The sequence below is a fragment of the Littorina saxatilis genome, linkage group LG15, assembly GCF_037325665.1.
Source record: "Littorina saxatilis isolate snail1 linkage group LG15, US_GU_Lsax_2.0, whole genome shotgun sequence".
Taxonomy (NCBI): domain Eukaryota; kingdom Metazoa; phylum Mollusca; class Gastropoda; order Littorinimorpha; family Littorinidae; genus Littorina; species Littorina saxatilis.
This window is the reverse complement of record NC_090259.1, coordinates 49300057-49317556: the sequence shown is the minus strand read 5'-3', so window position 1 is coordinate 49317556 and position 17500 is coordinate 49300057. Positions and strand designations below refer to the sequence as shown.

Below are 17500 nucleotides of genomic sequence, written 5' to 3'. Positions count from 1 at the left end.
CTGGACCGGGCCGGGTCAGTTTGGGAGAATGACATAACACCAGACCGCACGGTTAAACCTGGAAGAAAAAGACAAAGAGACATTAATTCCCCCCCCACCCCCCCCCCCCCACCCCGAACCAAATTCTGATGGGACATTACAAAGTCGAATGCAAATGGCATAAAGCAGGCTGGGCGGTCTGAAAATACTTTTGTCGACGGATGCAAAATAGTTGTATTTGGTACAAAATAGTTGTATGGGGTACAAAATAGTTGTATGTGGTACAAAATAGTTGTATGTGGTACAAAATAGTACAAAATAGTTGTATGTGGTACAAAATAGTTGTATGTGGTACAAAATAGTACAAAATAGTTGTATTTGGTACAAAATAGTTGTATGGGGTACAAAATAGTACAAAATAGTTGTATTTGGTACAAAATAGTTGTATGGGGTACAGAATAGTTGTATGTGGTACAAAATAGTTGTATGTGGTACAAAATAGTACAAAATAGTTGTATGTGGTACAAAATAGTTGTATGTCAGGTACAAAATAGTTGTATGTGGTACAAAATAGTTGTATGTGGTACAAAATAGTTGTATGTGGTACAAAATAGTTGTATGTGCTGCCAGAGACATTCATTGTATGTTTCTGGTGGTGCCATATGATGATACTGTATGTCTCTGGTGGTGCCATATGATGATACTGTATGCGAATGTGCCAGTGTATCAGGTTAGTGTACCAGGCTAGTGTATTAGGTTAGTGTGTGTGTGTGTGTGTGTGTGTGTATGTGTGTGTGTGTGTGTGTGTGTGTCTGTCTGTGTCTGTGTCTGTGTGCGTTAGAGAGAGACTGAGAGAGAGAGAGAGAGAGAGAGAGAGACAGAGACAGAGACAGAGAGAGACAGAGAGAGAGAGAGAGAGAGGCTTTGTGCGAGAGTGCGTGCATGAGAGAGAGTGTGCGCGCGTACTTGTGCATGTATACGTGTATGTATATGCGTGTTGCATGCGTGCGTGCGCGGTGCTTGTTATCTCTTCTGGTGAAGGGGAACATTGAGGTTGTACGACCTTGACGGGTGAAGGGGAACATTGAGGTTGTACGACCTTGACGGGTGAAGGGGAACATTGAGGTTGTACGACCTTGACGATTGTGAAGTGACCAGTTTGCTGTGTGCACGGGGCAGGGTCAGCGTACTACGCATCCCCCGAGTCCGGCAAGACGTACGACGATACGCTGCTGGACGTCCGACTGGACGCTGCCAACGACACGGACAGGGTGCCCAGCGTCGATTACCTGTAGGTTTGTGTGTCTGTCCGTCCGTCTGTCTGTCTGTCTGTCTGTTTGTCAGTCTGTCTGTCTGTCTGTCTGCCGGACTGTCCGTCTGTCTGTCTGTCTGTCTGTCTGTCTGTCTGTCTGCCGGACTGTCTGTCGGTCGGTCTGTCTGTCTGCGTTATTGTCTGTTTTTACAGTTTTATGTCTGTCTGTCTCCATGTCGTACTGTCTTTTCTATATCTGCCTGACTGTCTCCATGTTTGTCTGTCTGTATCTCTGCCTGCGTGATTGTCTGTTTTTGTATCTATGTGTCTGTCTCCATGTCTGGCTGTCTTCTCTATGTCTGTCTGTCTATACGTGTTTGGCTGTATCTGTGTGTCTGTTTCCATGTCTGGCTGTCTTCTCTATGTCTGTCTGTCTATACGTGTTTGGCTGTATCTGTGTGTCTGTCTCCATGTCTGGCTGTCTTCTCTATGTCTGTCTGTCTATACGTGTTTGGCTGTATCTATGTGTCTGTCTCCATGTCTGGCTGTCTTCTCTATGTCTGTCTGTCTATACGTGTTTGGCTGTATCTGTGTGTCTGTTTCCATGTCTGGCTGTCTTCTCTATGTCTGTCTGTCTATACGTGTTTGGCTGTATCTGTGTGTCTGTCTCCATGTCTGGCTGGAACATAGCTAGTAATAACCGAGTTGACAAATAAATAGATGCTGACGTAATGCGCGAAGTGGTAAGTGATGTGACCAACGAGTTGACGATGACGTAATGTGTGACGTGTCAAATGATCTGACCAATGAATTGACCATGACATAATGCGCCATCAGATAAATGAGTTGACGATGACCTAATGTGTGACGTGTCAAATGACGTGACCAACGAATTGACTGCGATGACATAATGCGCGAAGTGGTAAATGATGTGACCAACGAGTTGACGATGACGTAATGTGTGACGTGTCAAATGATCTGACCAATGAATTGACCATGACATAATGCGTCATCAGATAAATGAGTTGACGATGACCTAATGTGTGACGTGTCAAATGACGTGACCAACGAATTGACTGCGATGACATAATGCTCGATGTGGTGAATGAAATGACGATGACGTAATGTGTGACGTGTCAGTCACGTGGAGGTGGACGACTGGTGGTACCAGAAGGGTCAAGGTGGAGGGGTCAAGACGTGGTCAGCTCCTGCTTCCGTCTTCCCTGACGGCGTGGCGTGAGTACAGCTCTATTCACCTCACTGCTTTCACTAATTTCACTCTCGACTTTCACTCTTTTCACCTCTCGACTTTCACTCTTTTCACCTCTCGACTTTCACTCTTTTCACCTCTCGACTTTCACTCTTTTCACCTCTCTACTTTCACTCTTTCACCTCTCAACTTTCACTCTTTTCACCTCTCGACTTTCACTACTTTCACCTCTCGACTTTTACTCTTTTCACCTCTCGACTTTCACTCTTTCACCTCTCTACTTTCACTCTTTCACCTCTCTACTTTCACTCTTTCACCTCTCGACTTTCACTCTTTTCACCTCTCGACTTTCACTCTTTTCACCTCTCTACTTTCACTCTTTTCACCTCTCTACTTTCACTCTTTCACCTCTCAACTTTCACTCTTTTCACCTCTCGACTTTCACTACTTTCACCTATCGACTTTCACTCTTTTCACCTCTCGACTTTCACTCTTTTCACCTCTCGACTTTCACTCTTTTCACCTCTCTACTTTCACTCTTTTAAACCTCTCGACTTTCACTCTTTTCACCTCTCTACTTTTACTCTTTTCACCTCTCTACTTTCACTCTTTCACCTCTCAACTTTCACTCTTTTCATCTCTCGACTTTCACTCTTTTCACTCTCGACTTTCACTCTTTTCACTCTCGACTTTCACTCTTTTCACTCTCCTCTTTTCACCTCGCTACTTTCACTCTTTTCACCTCTCGACTTTTACTCTTTTCACCTCTCGACTTTCACTCTTTTCACCTCTCGACTTTCACTCTTTTCACCTCTCGACTTTCACTCTTTTCACCCTCGACTTTCACTCTTTTCACTCTCCTCTTTTCACCTCGCTACTTTCACTCTTTTCACTCTCGACTTTCACTCTTTTCTCTCTCGACTTTCACTCTTTTCACTCTCTACTTTCACTCTTTTCACCTCGTGACTTTCACTCTTTTCACTCTCGACTTTCACTCTGTTCACCTCGCGACTTTCACTCTTTTCACTCTCGACTTTCACTCTTTTCACTCTCGACTTTCACTCTTTTCACCTCGCGACTTTCACTCTTTTCACTCTCGACTTTCACTCTTTTCACTCTCGACTTTCACTCTTTTCACTCTCGACTTTCACTCTTTTCACTCTCGACTTTCACTCTTTTCACTTCTCGACTTTCACTCTTTTCACCTCTCTACTTTCACTCTTTTCACCTCTCGACTTTCACTCTTTTCACCTCTCGACTTTCACTCTTTTCACTCTCGACTTTCACTCTTTTCACCTCTCGACTTTCACTCTTTTCACCTCGCGACTTTCACTCTTTTCACCTCTCGACTTTCACTCTTTTCACCTCTCGACTTTCACTCTTTTCACTCTCGACTTTCACTCTTTTCACCTCGCGACTTTCACTCTTTTCACCTCTCGACTTTCACTCTTTTCACCTCTCGACTTTCACTCTTTTCACTCTCGACTTTCACTCTTTTCACTCTCGACTTTCACTCTTTTCACCTCGCGACTTTCACTCTTTTCACCTCTCTACTTTCACTCTTTCACCTCTCTACTTTCACCTCTCTGCTTTCACTCTTTTCACCTCTCTACTTTCACCTCTCGACTTTCACTCTTATCACCTCTCTACTTTCACTCTTTTAAACCTCTCGACTTTCACTCTTTTCACCTCTCTACTTTTACTCTTTTCACCTCTCTACTTTCACCTCTCTACTTTCACTACTTTCACCTCTCTACTTTCACTACTTTCACCTCTCTGCTTTCACTCTTTTCACCTCTCGACTTTCACTCTTTTCACCTCTCTACTTTCACTACTTTCACCTCTCTGCTTTCACTCTTTTCACCTCTCGACTTTCACTCTTTTCACCTCTCTACTTTCACTCTTTCACCCCTCTACTTTCACTACTTTCACCTCTCTGCTTTCACTCTTTTCACCTTTCTAATTTCAATTAACTTCTTTCACTTTTTTCAAGATTTTTTGTGGTGTGTTCTTTTTGTCGTCTGTGTGGTGTTTTGTTTGATGCACGGTCAAGGAGGAGAAGAAGACGGGAAAGGAGAAGAAGAAGAGAATTTTCTTTATTCATGTTAGCAATAGACCAAGAGTAATAAAGTTGTGTAGCATGGAAGCTTTCCGGCAAGTGAAGTGACCATTCCATAACTACAAACGTCATAGTTTCTTGGCGTCACCGATGTTATTACAGCCTAATGATGCTGATGCGTGTGTGTGTGTGTGTGTGTGTGTGTGTGTGTGTGTGTGTGTGTGTGTGTGTGCGTGCGTGCGTGCGTGTGTGTGTGTGTGTGTATGTGTGTGTCTGTGTGTGTGCAGTGTGTGTATGTGTGTGTGTGTGTGTGTGTGTGTGTGTGTGTGTGTGTCTGTCCAGTGGCATGGCCAACAAGACTCAGTGGCTCGTGGCAGCATCGTGCGGAGTGTGGGCGCCAGACAACACCTATTCCAAACAAAATGGCGGCAACTACGACTTCCTGGCAGGCGACGCATGCGCATTACCGAACGATCAGGCAGGTCCCCCCCCCCCCCCCCCTTCCCCCTCCGCCTCAGTGTCTGTGCTTTTATCTCACCGAAAGTCTCATTGTTGAAACGATGGCGTTTCTTCATTGTATAATCTTTTTGTACACATAGCGCGCTACCAAACGATCAGGCAGGTTCCTTATTTCTGGTCTATCTATTTGCTTGCGAAACTGAAAATCTTATTTTAAAAACGATGGCGTTTCTTCATTGTATAATCGTATTGTACACATAGCGCGCTACCAAACGACCAGGCAGGTTTCTCAATTCTCTTGTCTGTCTGGTTGTAGAAGCTAACAGTAACAGTCTCCTTTCTAAACTTATGGAGTTGCTTCACTTGACAATCGTGTTGTGCACGAAAAGCAATATCAGCTGAAGAGACGATAACAAGAATGAAGCAACCCACGTGACGACCTTGACAGCCTCGGGTCAACAGACCTTGACAGCCTCGGGTCAACAGTCCTTGACAGCCTCGGGTCAACAGCAGCAGTTGTGGTAGTGTTTAGGACAGCTCGAATGCTACTCTTACACTGTGCCGAATTGCCCTTGCGAATAGAATTCGCCAATAATTTGTAATGATCGGGACATGGTCGCAAGACATTCGTAAATGTTCCTAACCATTCGCCACCATGCGTCTATTGTTCCGAGCATTAGCAACATGCTCCTAATATTCGCAAGGTAAGTATATTCTTAACTTTTTCGCAACGTACTCGTAAGTATTCGCAAGCTATTCGTAATCATCGCAATGTATTCGTAGCGCTCACAAGACATTCGCAACCGTTAGGTCTTGTCCTTGCGAACATTATGCGAACATCTTGCGAATAGCTGTAAAGTCTTTATGCCTGTCTTACATTGTGCCGAATATCCTTGTGAATATGAACATGTTGTATTCGGCATACACACAAAAACACACGAATGGACAGAAAAAATAATGAAAATTCGAAGCCTTACGAATACTTGCGAATGTCTTACGAATGTTTGCGAGTGCATGCGAATTTCTACCGATCATTGCGAAAACATACGAATCAATACATACGAACAAGTGAAGAATATGCCTTCATTGCGAATATTAAGAGCATGCTGCTAATGTTCGCAACAATAGACCAATGGTGGCGAATGGTTAGGAACAATAGACCAATGGTGGCGAATGGTTAGGAACAATAGACCAATGGTGGCGAATGGTTAGGAACATTCACGAATGTCTTGCGACCGTGTCCCGATCATGACGAATTATTGGCGAATTCTATTCGCAAGGGCAATTCAGCACAATGTAAAAGTAGAATTACGAACTATGCGAATAGGCGTAATCGATTTATTCGTAAAGTAGGCCTAATACATTCGCAAGAAATTCTCATATGGATTTGTTTTCATTCGCAATGATCGGTAGAAATTCGCAAGCACTCGCAACCATTCGTAAGACAGTCGCAAGGATCTGTAAGGCTTCAAATGTTCAACATTTTTTCCTGTCCATTCGTCTCTTGTTTTTGCCGAATACAACATGTTCCTAATCGCAAGGATATTGGGCACAGTGTAAGACACGCATAACCAATACACGCATTGCCTGACATTGTTTAGAGAAAAGCCAGGACATTGGGCACAGTCATGTAAGACACGCATAACCAATACACGCATTGCCTGACATTGTATAGAGAAAAGCCAGGACATTGGGCACAGTCATGTAAGACACGCATGACCAATACACGCATTGCCTGACATTGTATAGAGAAAAGCCAGGACATTGGGCACAATGTAAGACACGCATAACCAATACACGCATTGCCTGACATTGTATTGAGAAAAGCCAGGACATTGGGCACAGTCATGTAAGACACGCATGACCAATACACGCATTGCCTGACATTGTTTAGAGAAAAGCCAGGACATTGGGCACAGTGTAAGACACGCATAACCAATACACGCATTGCCTGACATTGTTTAGAGAAAAGCCAGGACATTGGGCACAGTCATGTAAGACACGCATAACCAATACACGCATTGCCTGACATTGTTTAGAGAAAAGCCAGGACATTGGGCACAGTCATGTAAGACACGCATAACCAATACACGCATTGCCTGACATTGTTTAGAGAAAAGCCAGGACATTGGGCACAGTCATGTAAGACACGCATAACCAATACACGCATTGCCTGACATTGTATAGAGAAAAGCCAGGACATTGGGCACAGTCATGTAAGACACGCATAACCAATACACGCATTGCCTGACATTGTTTAGAGAAAAGCCAGGACATTGGGCACAGTCATGTAAGACACGCATAACCAATACACGCATTGCCTGACATTGTTTAGAGAAAAGCCAGGACATTGGGCACAGTCATGTAAGACACGCATGACCAATACACGCATTGCCTGACATTGTTTAGAGAAAAGTCAGGACATTGGGCACAGTCATGTAAGACACGCATAACCAATACACGCATTGCCTGACATTGTATAGAGAAAAGCCAGGACATTGGGCACAGTCATGTAAGACACGCATAACCAATACACGCATTGCCTGACATTGTATTGAGAAAAGCCAGGACATTGGGCACAGTCATGTAAGACACGCATAACCAATACACGCATTGCCTGACATTGTATAGAGAAAAGCCAGGACATTGGGCACAGTCATGTAAGACACGCATAACCAATACACGCATTGCCTGACATTGTATTGAGAAAAGCCAGGACATTGGGCACAGTCATGTAAGACACGCATAACCAATACACGCATTGCCTGACATTGTATAGAGAAAAGCCAGGACATTGGGCACAGTCATGTAAGACACGCATAACCAATACACGCATTGCCTGACATTGTATAGAGAAAAGCCAGGACATTGGGCACAGTCATGTAAGACACGCATGACCAATACACGCATTGCCTGACATTGTTTAGAGAAAAGCCAGGACATTGGGCACAGTCATGTAAGACACGCATAACCAATACACGCATTGCCTGACATTGTTTAGAGAAAAGCCAGGACATTGGGCACAGTCATGTAAGACACGCATAACCAATACACGCATTGCCTGACATTGTTTAGAGAAAAGCCAGGACATTGGGCACAGTCATGTAAGACACGCATAACCAATACACGCATTGCCTGACATTGTATTGAGAAAAGCCAGGACATTGGGCACAGTCATGTAAGACACGCATAACCAATACACGCATTGCCTGACATTGTATTGAGAAAAGCCAGGACATTGGGCACAGTCATGTAAGACACGCATAACCAATACACGCATTGCCTGACATTGTTTAGAGAAAAGCCAGGACATTGGGCACAGTCATGTAAGACACGCATAACCAATACACGCATTGCCTGACATTGTTTAGAGAAAAGCCAGGACATTGGGCACAGTCATGTAAGACACGCATAACCAATACACGCATTGCCTGACATTGTATTGAGAAAAGCCAGGACATTGGGCACAGTCATGTAAGACACGCATAACCAATACACGCATTGCCTGACATTGTATTGAGAAAAGCCAGGACATTGGGCACAGTCATGTAAGACACGCATAACCAATACACGCATTGCCTGACATTGTATAGAGAAAAGCCAGGACATTGGGCACAGTCATGTAAGACACGCATGACCAATACACGCATTGCCTGACATTGTTTAGAGAAAAGCCAGGACATTGGGCACAGTCATGTAAGACACGCATAACCAATACACGCATTGCCTGACATTGTTTAGAGAAAAGCCAGGACATTGGGCACAGTCATGTAAGACACGCATAACCAATACACGCATTGCCTGACATTGTTTAGAGAAAAGCCAGGACATTGGGCACAGTCATGTAAGACACGCATAACCAATACACGCATTGCCTGACATTGTTTAGAGAAAAGCCAGGACATTGGGCACAGTCATGTAAGACACGCATAACCAATACACGCATTGCCTGACATTGTATAGAGAAAAGCCAGGACATTGGGCACAGTGTAAGACACGCATAACCAATACACGCATTGCCTGACATTGTATTGAGAAAAGCCAGGACATTGGGCACAGTCATGTAAGACACGCATAACCAATACACGCATTGCCTGACATTGTTTAGAGAAAAGCCAGGACATTGGGCACAGTCATGTAAGACACGCATGACCAATACACGCATTGCCTGACATTGTATAGAGAAAAGCCAGGATATTGGGCACAGTGTAAGACACGCATAACCAATACACGCATTGCCTGACATTGTATAGAGAAAAGCCAGGACATTGGGCACAGTCATGTAAGACACGCATAACCAATACACGCATTGCCTGACATTGTATTGAGAAAAGCCAGGACATTGGGCACAGTCATGTAAGACACGCATAACCAATACACGCATTGCCTGACATTGTATAGAGAAAAGCCAGGACATTGGGCACAGTGTAAGACACGCATAACCAATACACGCATTGCCTGACATTGTATTGAGAAAAGCCAGGACATTGGGCACAGTCATGTAAGACACGCATAACCAATACACGCATTGCCTGACATTGTATAGAGAAAAGCCAGGACATTGGGCACAGTCATGTAAGACACGCATAACCAATACACGCATTGCCTGACATTGTATTGAGAAAAGCCAGGACATTGGGCACAGTCATGTAAGACACGCATGACCAATACACGCATTGCCTGACATTGTTTAGAGAAAAGCCAGGACATTGGGCACAGTCATGTAAGACACGCATAACCAATACACGCATTGCCTGACATTGTTTAGAGAAAAGCCAGGACATTGGGCACAGTGTAAGACACGCATAACCAATACACGCATTGCCTGACATTGTTTAGAGAAAAGCCAGGACATTGGGCACAGTCATGTAAGACACGCATAACCAATACACGCATTGCCTGACATTGTATAGAGAAAAGCCAGGACATTGGGCACAGTGTAAGACACGCATAACCAATACACGCATTGCCTGACATTGTATTGAGAAAAGCCAGGACATTGGGCACAGTGTGAGACACGCATAACCAATACACGCATTGCCTGACATTGTTTAGAGAAAAGCCAGGACATTGGGCACAGTGTAAGACACGCATAACCAATACACGCATTGCCTGACATTGTATTGAGAAAAGCCAGGACATTGGGCACAGTGTAAGACACGCATAACCAATACACGCATTGCCTGACATTGTTTAGAGAAAAGCCAGGACATTGGGCACAGTCATGTAAGACACGCATAACCAATACACGCATTGCCTGACATTGTATAGAGAAAAGCCAGGACATTGGGCACAGTGTAAGACACGCATAACCAATACACGCATTGCCTGACATTGTTTAGAGAAAAGCCAGGACATTGGGCACAGTCATGTAAGACACGCATAACCAATACACGCATTGCCTGACATTGTTTAGAGAAAAGCCAGGACATTGGGCACAGTCATGTAAGACACGCATAACCAATACACGCATTGCCTGACATTGTATTGAGAAAAGCCAGGACATTGGGCACAGTCATGTAAGACACGCATGACCAATACACGCATTGCCTGACATTGTTTAGAGAAAAGCCAGGACATTGGGCACAGTCATGTAAGACACGCATAACCAATACACGCATTGCCTGACATTGTTTAGAGAAAAGCCAGGACATTGGGCACAGTGTAAGACACGCATAACCAATACACGCATTGCCTGACATTGTTTAGAGAAAAGCCAGGACATTGGGCACAGTGTAAGACACGCATAACCAATACACGCATTGCCTGACATTGTTTAGAGAAAAGCCAGGACATTGGGCACAGTCATGTAAGACACGCATAACCAATACACGCATTGCCTGACATTGTATAGAGAAAAGCCAGGACATTGGGCACAGTCATGTAAGACACGCATAACCAATACACGCATTGCCTGACATTGTATTGAGAAAAGCCAGGACATTGGGCACAGTGTAAGACACGCATAACCAATACACGCATTGCCTGACATTGTTTAGAGAAAAGCCAGGACATTGGGCACAGTCATGTAAGACACGCATAACCAATACACGCATTGCCTGACATTGTTTAGAGAAAAGCCAGGACATTGGGCACAGTGTAAGACACGCATAACCAATACACGCATTGCCTGACATTGTTTAGAGAAAAGCCAGGACATTGGGCACAGTGTAAGACACGCATAACCAATACACGCATTGCCTGACATTGTATTGAGAAAAGCCAGGACATTGGGCACAGTCATGTAAGACACGCATAACCAATACACGCATTGCCTGACATTGTATTGAGAAAAGCCAGGACATTGGGCACAGTCATGTAAGACACGCATAACCAATACACGCATTGCCTGACATTGTATTGAGAAAAGCCAGGACATTGGGCACAGTGTAAGACACGCATAACCAATACACGCATTGCCTGACATTGTATTGAGAAAAGCCAGGACATTGGGCACAGTGTAAGACACGCATAACCAATACACGCATTGCCTGACATTGTTTAGAGAAAAGCCAGGACATTGGGCACAGTCATGTAAGACACGCATAACCAATACACGCATTGCCTGACATTGTATAGAGAAAAGCCAGGACATTGGGCACAGTGTAAGACACGCATAACCAATACACGCATTGCCTGACATTGTTTAGAGAAAAGCCAGGACATTGGGCACAGTCATGTAAGACACGCATAACCAATACACGCATTGCCTGACATTGTTTAGAGAAAAGCCAGGACATTGGGCACAGTCATGTAAGACACGCATAACCAATACACGCATTGCCTGACATTGTATTGAGAAAAGCCAGGACATTGGGCACAGTCATGTAAGACACGCATGACCAATACACGCATTGCCTGACATTGTTTAGAGAAAAGCCAGGACATTGGGCACAGTCATGTAAGACACGCATAACCAATACACGCATTGCCTGACATTGTTTAGAGAAAAGCCAGGACATTGGGCACAGTGTAAGACACGCATAACCAATACACGCATTGCCTGACATTGTTTAGAGAAAAGCCAGGACATTGGGCACAGTGTAAGACACGCATAACCAATACACGCATTGCCTGACATTGTTTAGAGAAAAGCCAGGACATTGGGCACAGTCATGTAAGACACGCATAACCAATACACGCATTGCCTGACATTGTATTGAGAAAAGCCAGGACATTGGGCACAGTGTAAGACACGCATAACCAATACACGCATTGCCTGACATTGTTTAGAGAAAAGCCAGGACATTGGGCACAGTCATGTAAGACACGCATAACCAATACACGCATTGCCTGACATTGTTTAGAGAAAAGCCAGGACATTGGGCACAGTGTAAGACACGCATAACCAATACACGCATTGCCTGACATTGTTTAGAGAAAAGCCAGGACATTGGGCACAGTGTAAGACACGCATAACCAATACACGCATTGCCTGACATTGTATTGAGAAAAGCCAGGACATTGGGCACAGTCATGTAAGACACGCATAACCAATACACGCATTGCCTGACATTGTATTGAGAAAAGCCAGGACATTGGGCACAGTCATGTAAGACACGCATAACCAATACACGCATTGCCTGACATTGTATTGAGAAAAGCCAGGACATTGGGCACAGTGTAAGACACGCATAACCAATACACGCATTGCCTGACATTGTATTGAGAAAAGCCAGGACATTGGGCACAGTGTAAGACACGCATAACCAATACACGCATTGCCTGACATTGTTTAGAGAAAAGCCAGGACATTGGGCACAGTCATGTAAGACACGCATAACCAATACACGCATTGCCTGACATTGTATAGAGAAAAGCCAGGACATTGGGCACAGTGTAAGACACGCATAACCAATACACGCATTGCCTGACATTGTTTAGAGAAAAGCCAGGACATTGGGCACAGTCATGTAAGACACGCATAACCAATACACGCATTGCCTGACATTGTTTAGAGAAAAGCCAGGACATTGGGCACAGTCATGTAAGACACGCATAACCAATACACGCATTGCCTGACATTGTATTGAGAAAAGCCAGGACATTGGGCACAGTCATGTAAGACACGCATGACCAATACACGCATTGCCTGACATTGTTTAGAGAAAAGCCAGGACATTGGGCACAGTCATGTAAGACACGCATAACCAATACACGCATTGCCTGACATTGTTTAGAGAAAAGCCAGGACATTGGGCACAGTGTAAGACACGCATAACCAATACACGCATTGCCTGACATTGTATTGAGAAAAGCCAGGACATTGGGCACAGTCATGTAAGACACGCATGACCAATACACGCATTGCCTGACATTGTTTAGAGAAAAGCCAGGACATTGGGCACAGTCATGTAAGACACGCATAACCAATACACGCATTGCCTGACATTGTTTAGAGAAAAGCCAGGACATTGGGCACAGTGTAAGACACGCATAACCAATACACGCATTGCCTGACATTGTTTAGAGAAAAGCCAGGACATTGGGCACAGTCATGTAAGACACGCATAACCAATACACGCATTGCCTGACATTGTATTGAGAAAAGCCAGGACATTGGGCACAGTGTAAGACACGCATAACCAATACACGCATTGCCTGACATTGTTTAGAGAAAAGCCAGGACATTGGGCACAGTCATGTAAGACACGCATAACCAATACACGCATTGCCTGACATTGTTTAGAGAAAAGCCAGGACATTGGGCACAGTCATGTAAGACACGCATAACCAATACACGCATTGCCTGACATTGTTTAGAGAAAAGCCAGGACATTGGGCACAGTCATGTAAGACACGCATAACCAATACACGCATTGCCTGACATTGTATAGAGAAAAGCCAGGACATTGGGCACAGTGTAAGACACGCATAACCAATACACGCATTGCCTGACATTGTATTGAGAAAAGCCAGGACATTGGGCACAGTCATGTAAGACACGCATAACCAATACACGCATTGCCTGACATTGTTTAGAGAAAAGCCAGGACATTGGGCACAGTCATGTAAGACACGCATAACCAATACACGCATTGCCTGACATTGTATAGAGAAAAGCCAGGATATTGGGCACAGTCATGTAAGACACGCATAACCAATACACGCATTGCCTGACATTGTATAGAGAAAAGCCAGGATATTGGGCACAGTCATGTAAGACACGCATAACCAATACACGCATTGCCTGACATTGTATTGAGAAAAGCCAGGAAGAATAGCAGACTGTTAACACGCGTTTTCTGTTCACACCATGCAGTGGCTACACAGACGGCACCTACCCCCTGTCTGTCTGTCTGTCTGTCTGTCTGTCTGTCTGTCTGTCTGTCTGTCTGCCTTATCTGTCTGTCCAGGTTCATTCGCGATGTCCATCAAGTTTCGCACTGCAGTCTTCCCAAATGTTGTACTTGTATTACGATGGTGATGTTTCCCTGTGTGCAGGCGTTCTGGAATGACCTGTTTAACTCTACTGTGGAGAGCAAAGTGCGCGTGTTCGTTCAGGTCAGTCTGTCTGTCTGTCTTTTTATCCGTCTGTCTCTCACACTCTCTCTGTCTCAGTCTCTGTCAATCTATCTCTTTCTCTCTCTGTCTCTCTATTTCTGTTTTCTATCTCTCTGTGTGTTTTCTCTCTCAATCTCTCTGTCTGTCTGTCTGTCTGTCTGTCTGTCTGTCTGTCTCTGTCTGTCTGTCTCTCTCTGTCTGTCTCTCTCTCTCTCTCTCTCTCTCTCTCTCTCTCTCTCTCTCTCTCTCTCCACCCTTATCTCTCTCTCTCTTTCTCTCTCTCCTTCTCTGTCTCTCTCTCTGTCTCTCTCTCTCTCTCTCTCTCTCTCTCTCTCTCTCTCTCTCTCTCTCTCTCTCTCTCTCTCTCTCTCTCTCTCTCTCTCTCTCTCTCTCTCTCTCTCTCTCTCTCTCATGCTCAAGTCCATCAACACCGTGTGCTTGGAGTTGTAATTGATGATGAACTTAACTGGCGCTCTCACATTGATACAGTTTATAAACGAGTTTCTAGGAACCTTTTCTTACTTAACAAGCTCTGGCGCGTTGTTTCTGTGGATGCCCTCAAAATGTTTTTCCACGCACACTGTCTCTCTCACATTTGCTATGCATCTACTGTCTGGTGCAATGCCAGTGATGTTCATATAAAGAAAATAAACACACTTCACAAGAAAGGTGTAAAGTTATTAAACCGAGATCTATCCCAATATGACTACTCAAGAAAAATACACTCAACTGAACATTCTTCCGCTACAACAGCAGTTCTTTTTAAATGCTAGTGTTTTCATGTTCAAAATGTACAACCATGAAACACCTTCATACATGTATCCAAGACCTGTTTGAGCGTCCTCCTGGTAGAGCAAGGCTTTTGAACTATACGCTACCGCTCCCACGCATTGATTTGTATAAATCTAGTTTGTCTTACTGGGGATCGCTTGTGTGCAATTTACTTCCAATGTACTGTAAAACATGCCAAACCCTTTCGTCTTTTAAAAAAAATGTTCGGAAATATCTTTGTCAAAATAATTCTCTCCCTACACTTGAAATTCATCCAATCATTTTATTAATCTATGTTTGTTTGTTTGTTTGTTTGTTTGCTTAACGCCCAGCCGACCACGAAGGGCCATATCAGGGCGGATTAATCCATGAACCACGTTATTATAGCTAGTGTTTTTGTTAGTTTTAACCTGATTACAAATTCTTAGTTAATTAGTTATTCGTTTGGCTGTTTAAAACATGTTATATAAATATATAAATGTAATGTATAATGCCATGTATGTCTAAAAGGGACAGGTTGGAAGATTAGGCATTGCCTAAAACCTTCATCCCTTAGTAATACAGTTTTGAATCTGAATCTGAATCTGAATATCTCTCTCTCTCTCTCTCTCTCTCTCTCTCTCTCTCTCTCTCTCTCTCTCTCTCTCTCTCTCTCTCTCCTCTCTCTCTCTCCCTCTCCCTCTCCCTCTCTCTCTCTCTCTTTCTCTCTCCCTCTCTCTCTTTCTCTCTCTCTGTTAAGAAGAGGAGAGTGGGGGCGAGGGGGGGGGGGGGGGGTGAGGGAGAAGGACAGTGCTAAGTATATTGCGCCTATTTGTTTCTGTTGATAGTTTTATGAGTCTTGGGTAGCGTACCTAACTCTCCCCCTCCCCTTTTTATTTGTCACCAGGAATCTTAGGTTTTTATGTTGGTAAATTACAACACGTGTTAACATTTCTTGTCTCTGCGCGAACAGAAAGACATGGAGCAGCAGTACCTGTGTATGACGTCAGGCGACAGTGACGTAGACACGATAATGACGTGGCTATCACAACTCAACGTCAGCGCCACGGAGCGTGACATGGAAGTGATGTACAGTGGCTCCCTCCCGCGGCTGGCCATGGAAGCTGCTTTCAGACACACACTTTCCCCTGTTGTTAGTATTTCTTTATATTATTTCTATTTCATTAAAAAAAACAAAAAAACGTGTTGTCTAACTACCTCTGGGTTGTGTGATCGCGCCGAGTGTCATGTTTTGACGACCGCGTCATTTACATGACGTCAAGCGACAATGACGTAGACGCATTGCAGACATTTAATGGCGCATAATTATACTGTCTCCTGTTGTAAGTATTTATGTAATTCTTTTTGTTCAGCGTAAATTGCAAAAGTTGACGTGTTACCCAACTTGAGTGCATGGTTACGCTGCGTGTCTTGTTTTGACCACTGCGTCATGTGCATGACGTCAAGCAACAGTGACGTAGTTGCAGGGATGACGCATACCGAGCAGTGACAGCTATGACATCATCCTGTCTAGGTTATGTGAAAGGGGGTGTGGGCCGTCGGAAAAGGTTTTCTGTTTGTCTTTGGCGGGTAATAATTAACACTGAGTGCTGAGCTCGTGCCTTTCGTGTTGCTGTTGCTGTTGTGGTTGTTGTTGGTGTTGTTGTTGTTATTGTTGTTGGTGGTGTTGTTGTTGTTTGTGTTGTTATTGTTGTTGTTGGTGGTGGTGGTGGTGGTGTTGTTGGTGTTGTTGTTGATGATGATGATGATGATGATGATGGCGTGTGGATGTGTTTGTGTGTGTGTGTGTGTTTGTGTGTGTGTGTGTCTGTGTGTGTCTGTCCGTGCGTGTGTGTGTGTCTGTGTGTGTGTTTGTGTTTGTGTGTGTGTATGTGTGTGTGTCGTGTGTGTTTTGTAAAGTTCATAAGTTGTATTTTCATCTGCATCATGTACAGAACTGTTTATTAGTAAATGTGGGGTGCGTTTAATAGTAGTAGCCTACAGTGCGAAGTGGTCTTCTTCGTAGATGTAGAAGTAGTGGTCGTAGTCAAAGTAGTCGGTCCGTCTTTACTTTGTTGTTCGCTGAAAATGTTGAGTATAATGTTCAGCAGTGTTGCCAGTATACATTCATCGTGCTAGGTTCAAGTGGGGTCAGGCAAGGCGGCAGATGCCAATCACTGGAAAGTGGGCGTGGCCAACATCTTCGTTAGTGCGATAGGACTCCGCCCATTCTTTGGAATCATCAAGTCCTACAACGACTCAGGTAAATATGGCGCTGTTGGGATTT

The 17500-nt window shown here is 44.2% G+C and overlaps 1 protein-coding gene across 2 annotated transcripts in view; it reads left to right on the top strand.

Moving 5' to 3' along the window:
• LOC138949539 (uncharacterized) overlaps positions 1–17500 on the top strand; it is a 36397-nt gene that overhangs the window by 6389 nt on the left and 12508 nt on the right. For both annotated transcript variants that reach the window (XM_070321390.1, XM_070321391.1), the window contains 7 exons: positions 1–14; positions 1159–1270; positions 2372–2467; positions 4843–4978; positions 14404–14463; positions 16187–16366; positions 17353–17476. The exon at positions 1–14 is cut by the window's left edge and continues 113 nt beyond it. In XM_070321390.1, coding sequence (XP_070177491.1) covers positions 1–14; positions 1159–1270; positions 2372–2467; positions 4843–4978; positions 14404–14463; positions 16187–16366; positions 17353–17476 — 722 coding nt within the window. The remainder of the gene's footprint in view (positions 15–1158; positions 1271–2371; positions 2468–4842; positions 4979–14403; positions 14464–16186; positions 16367–17352; positions 17477–17500) is intronic.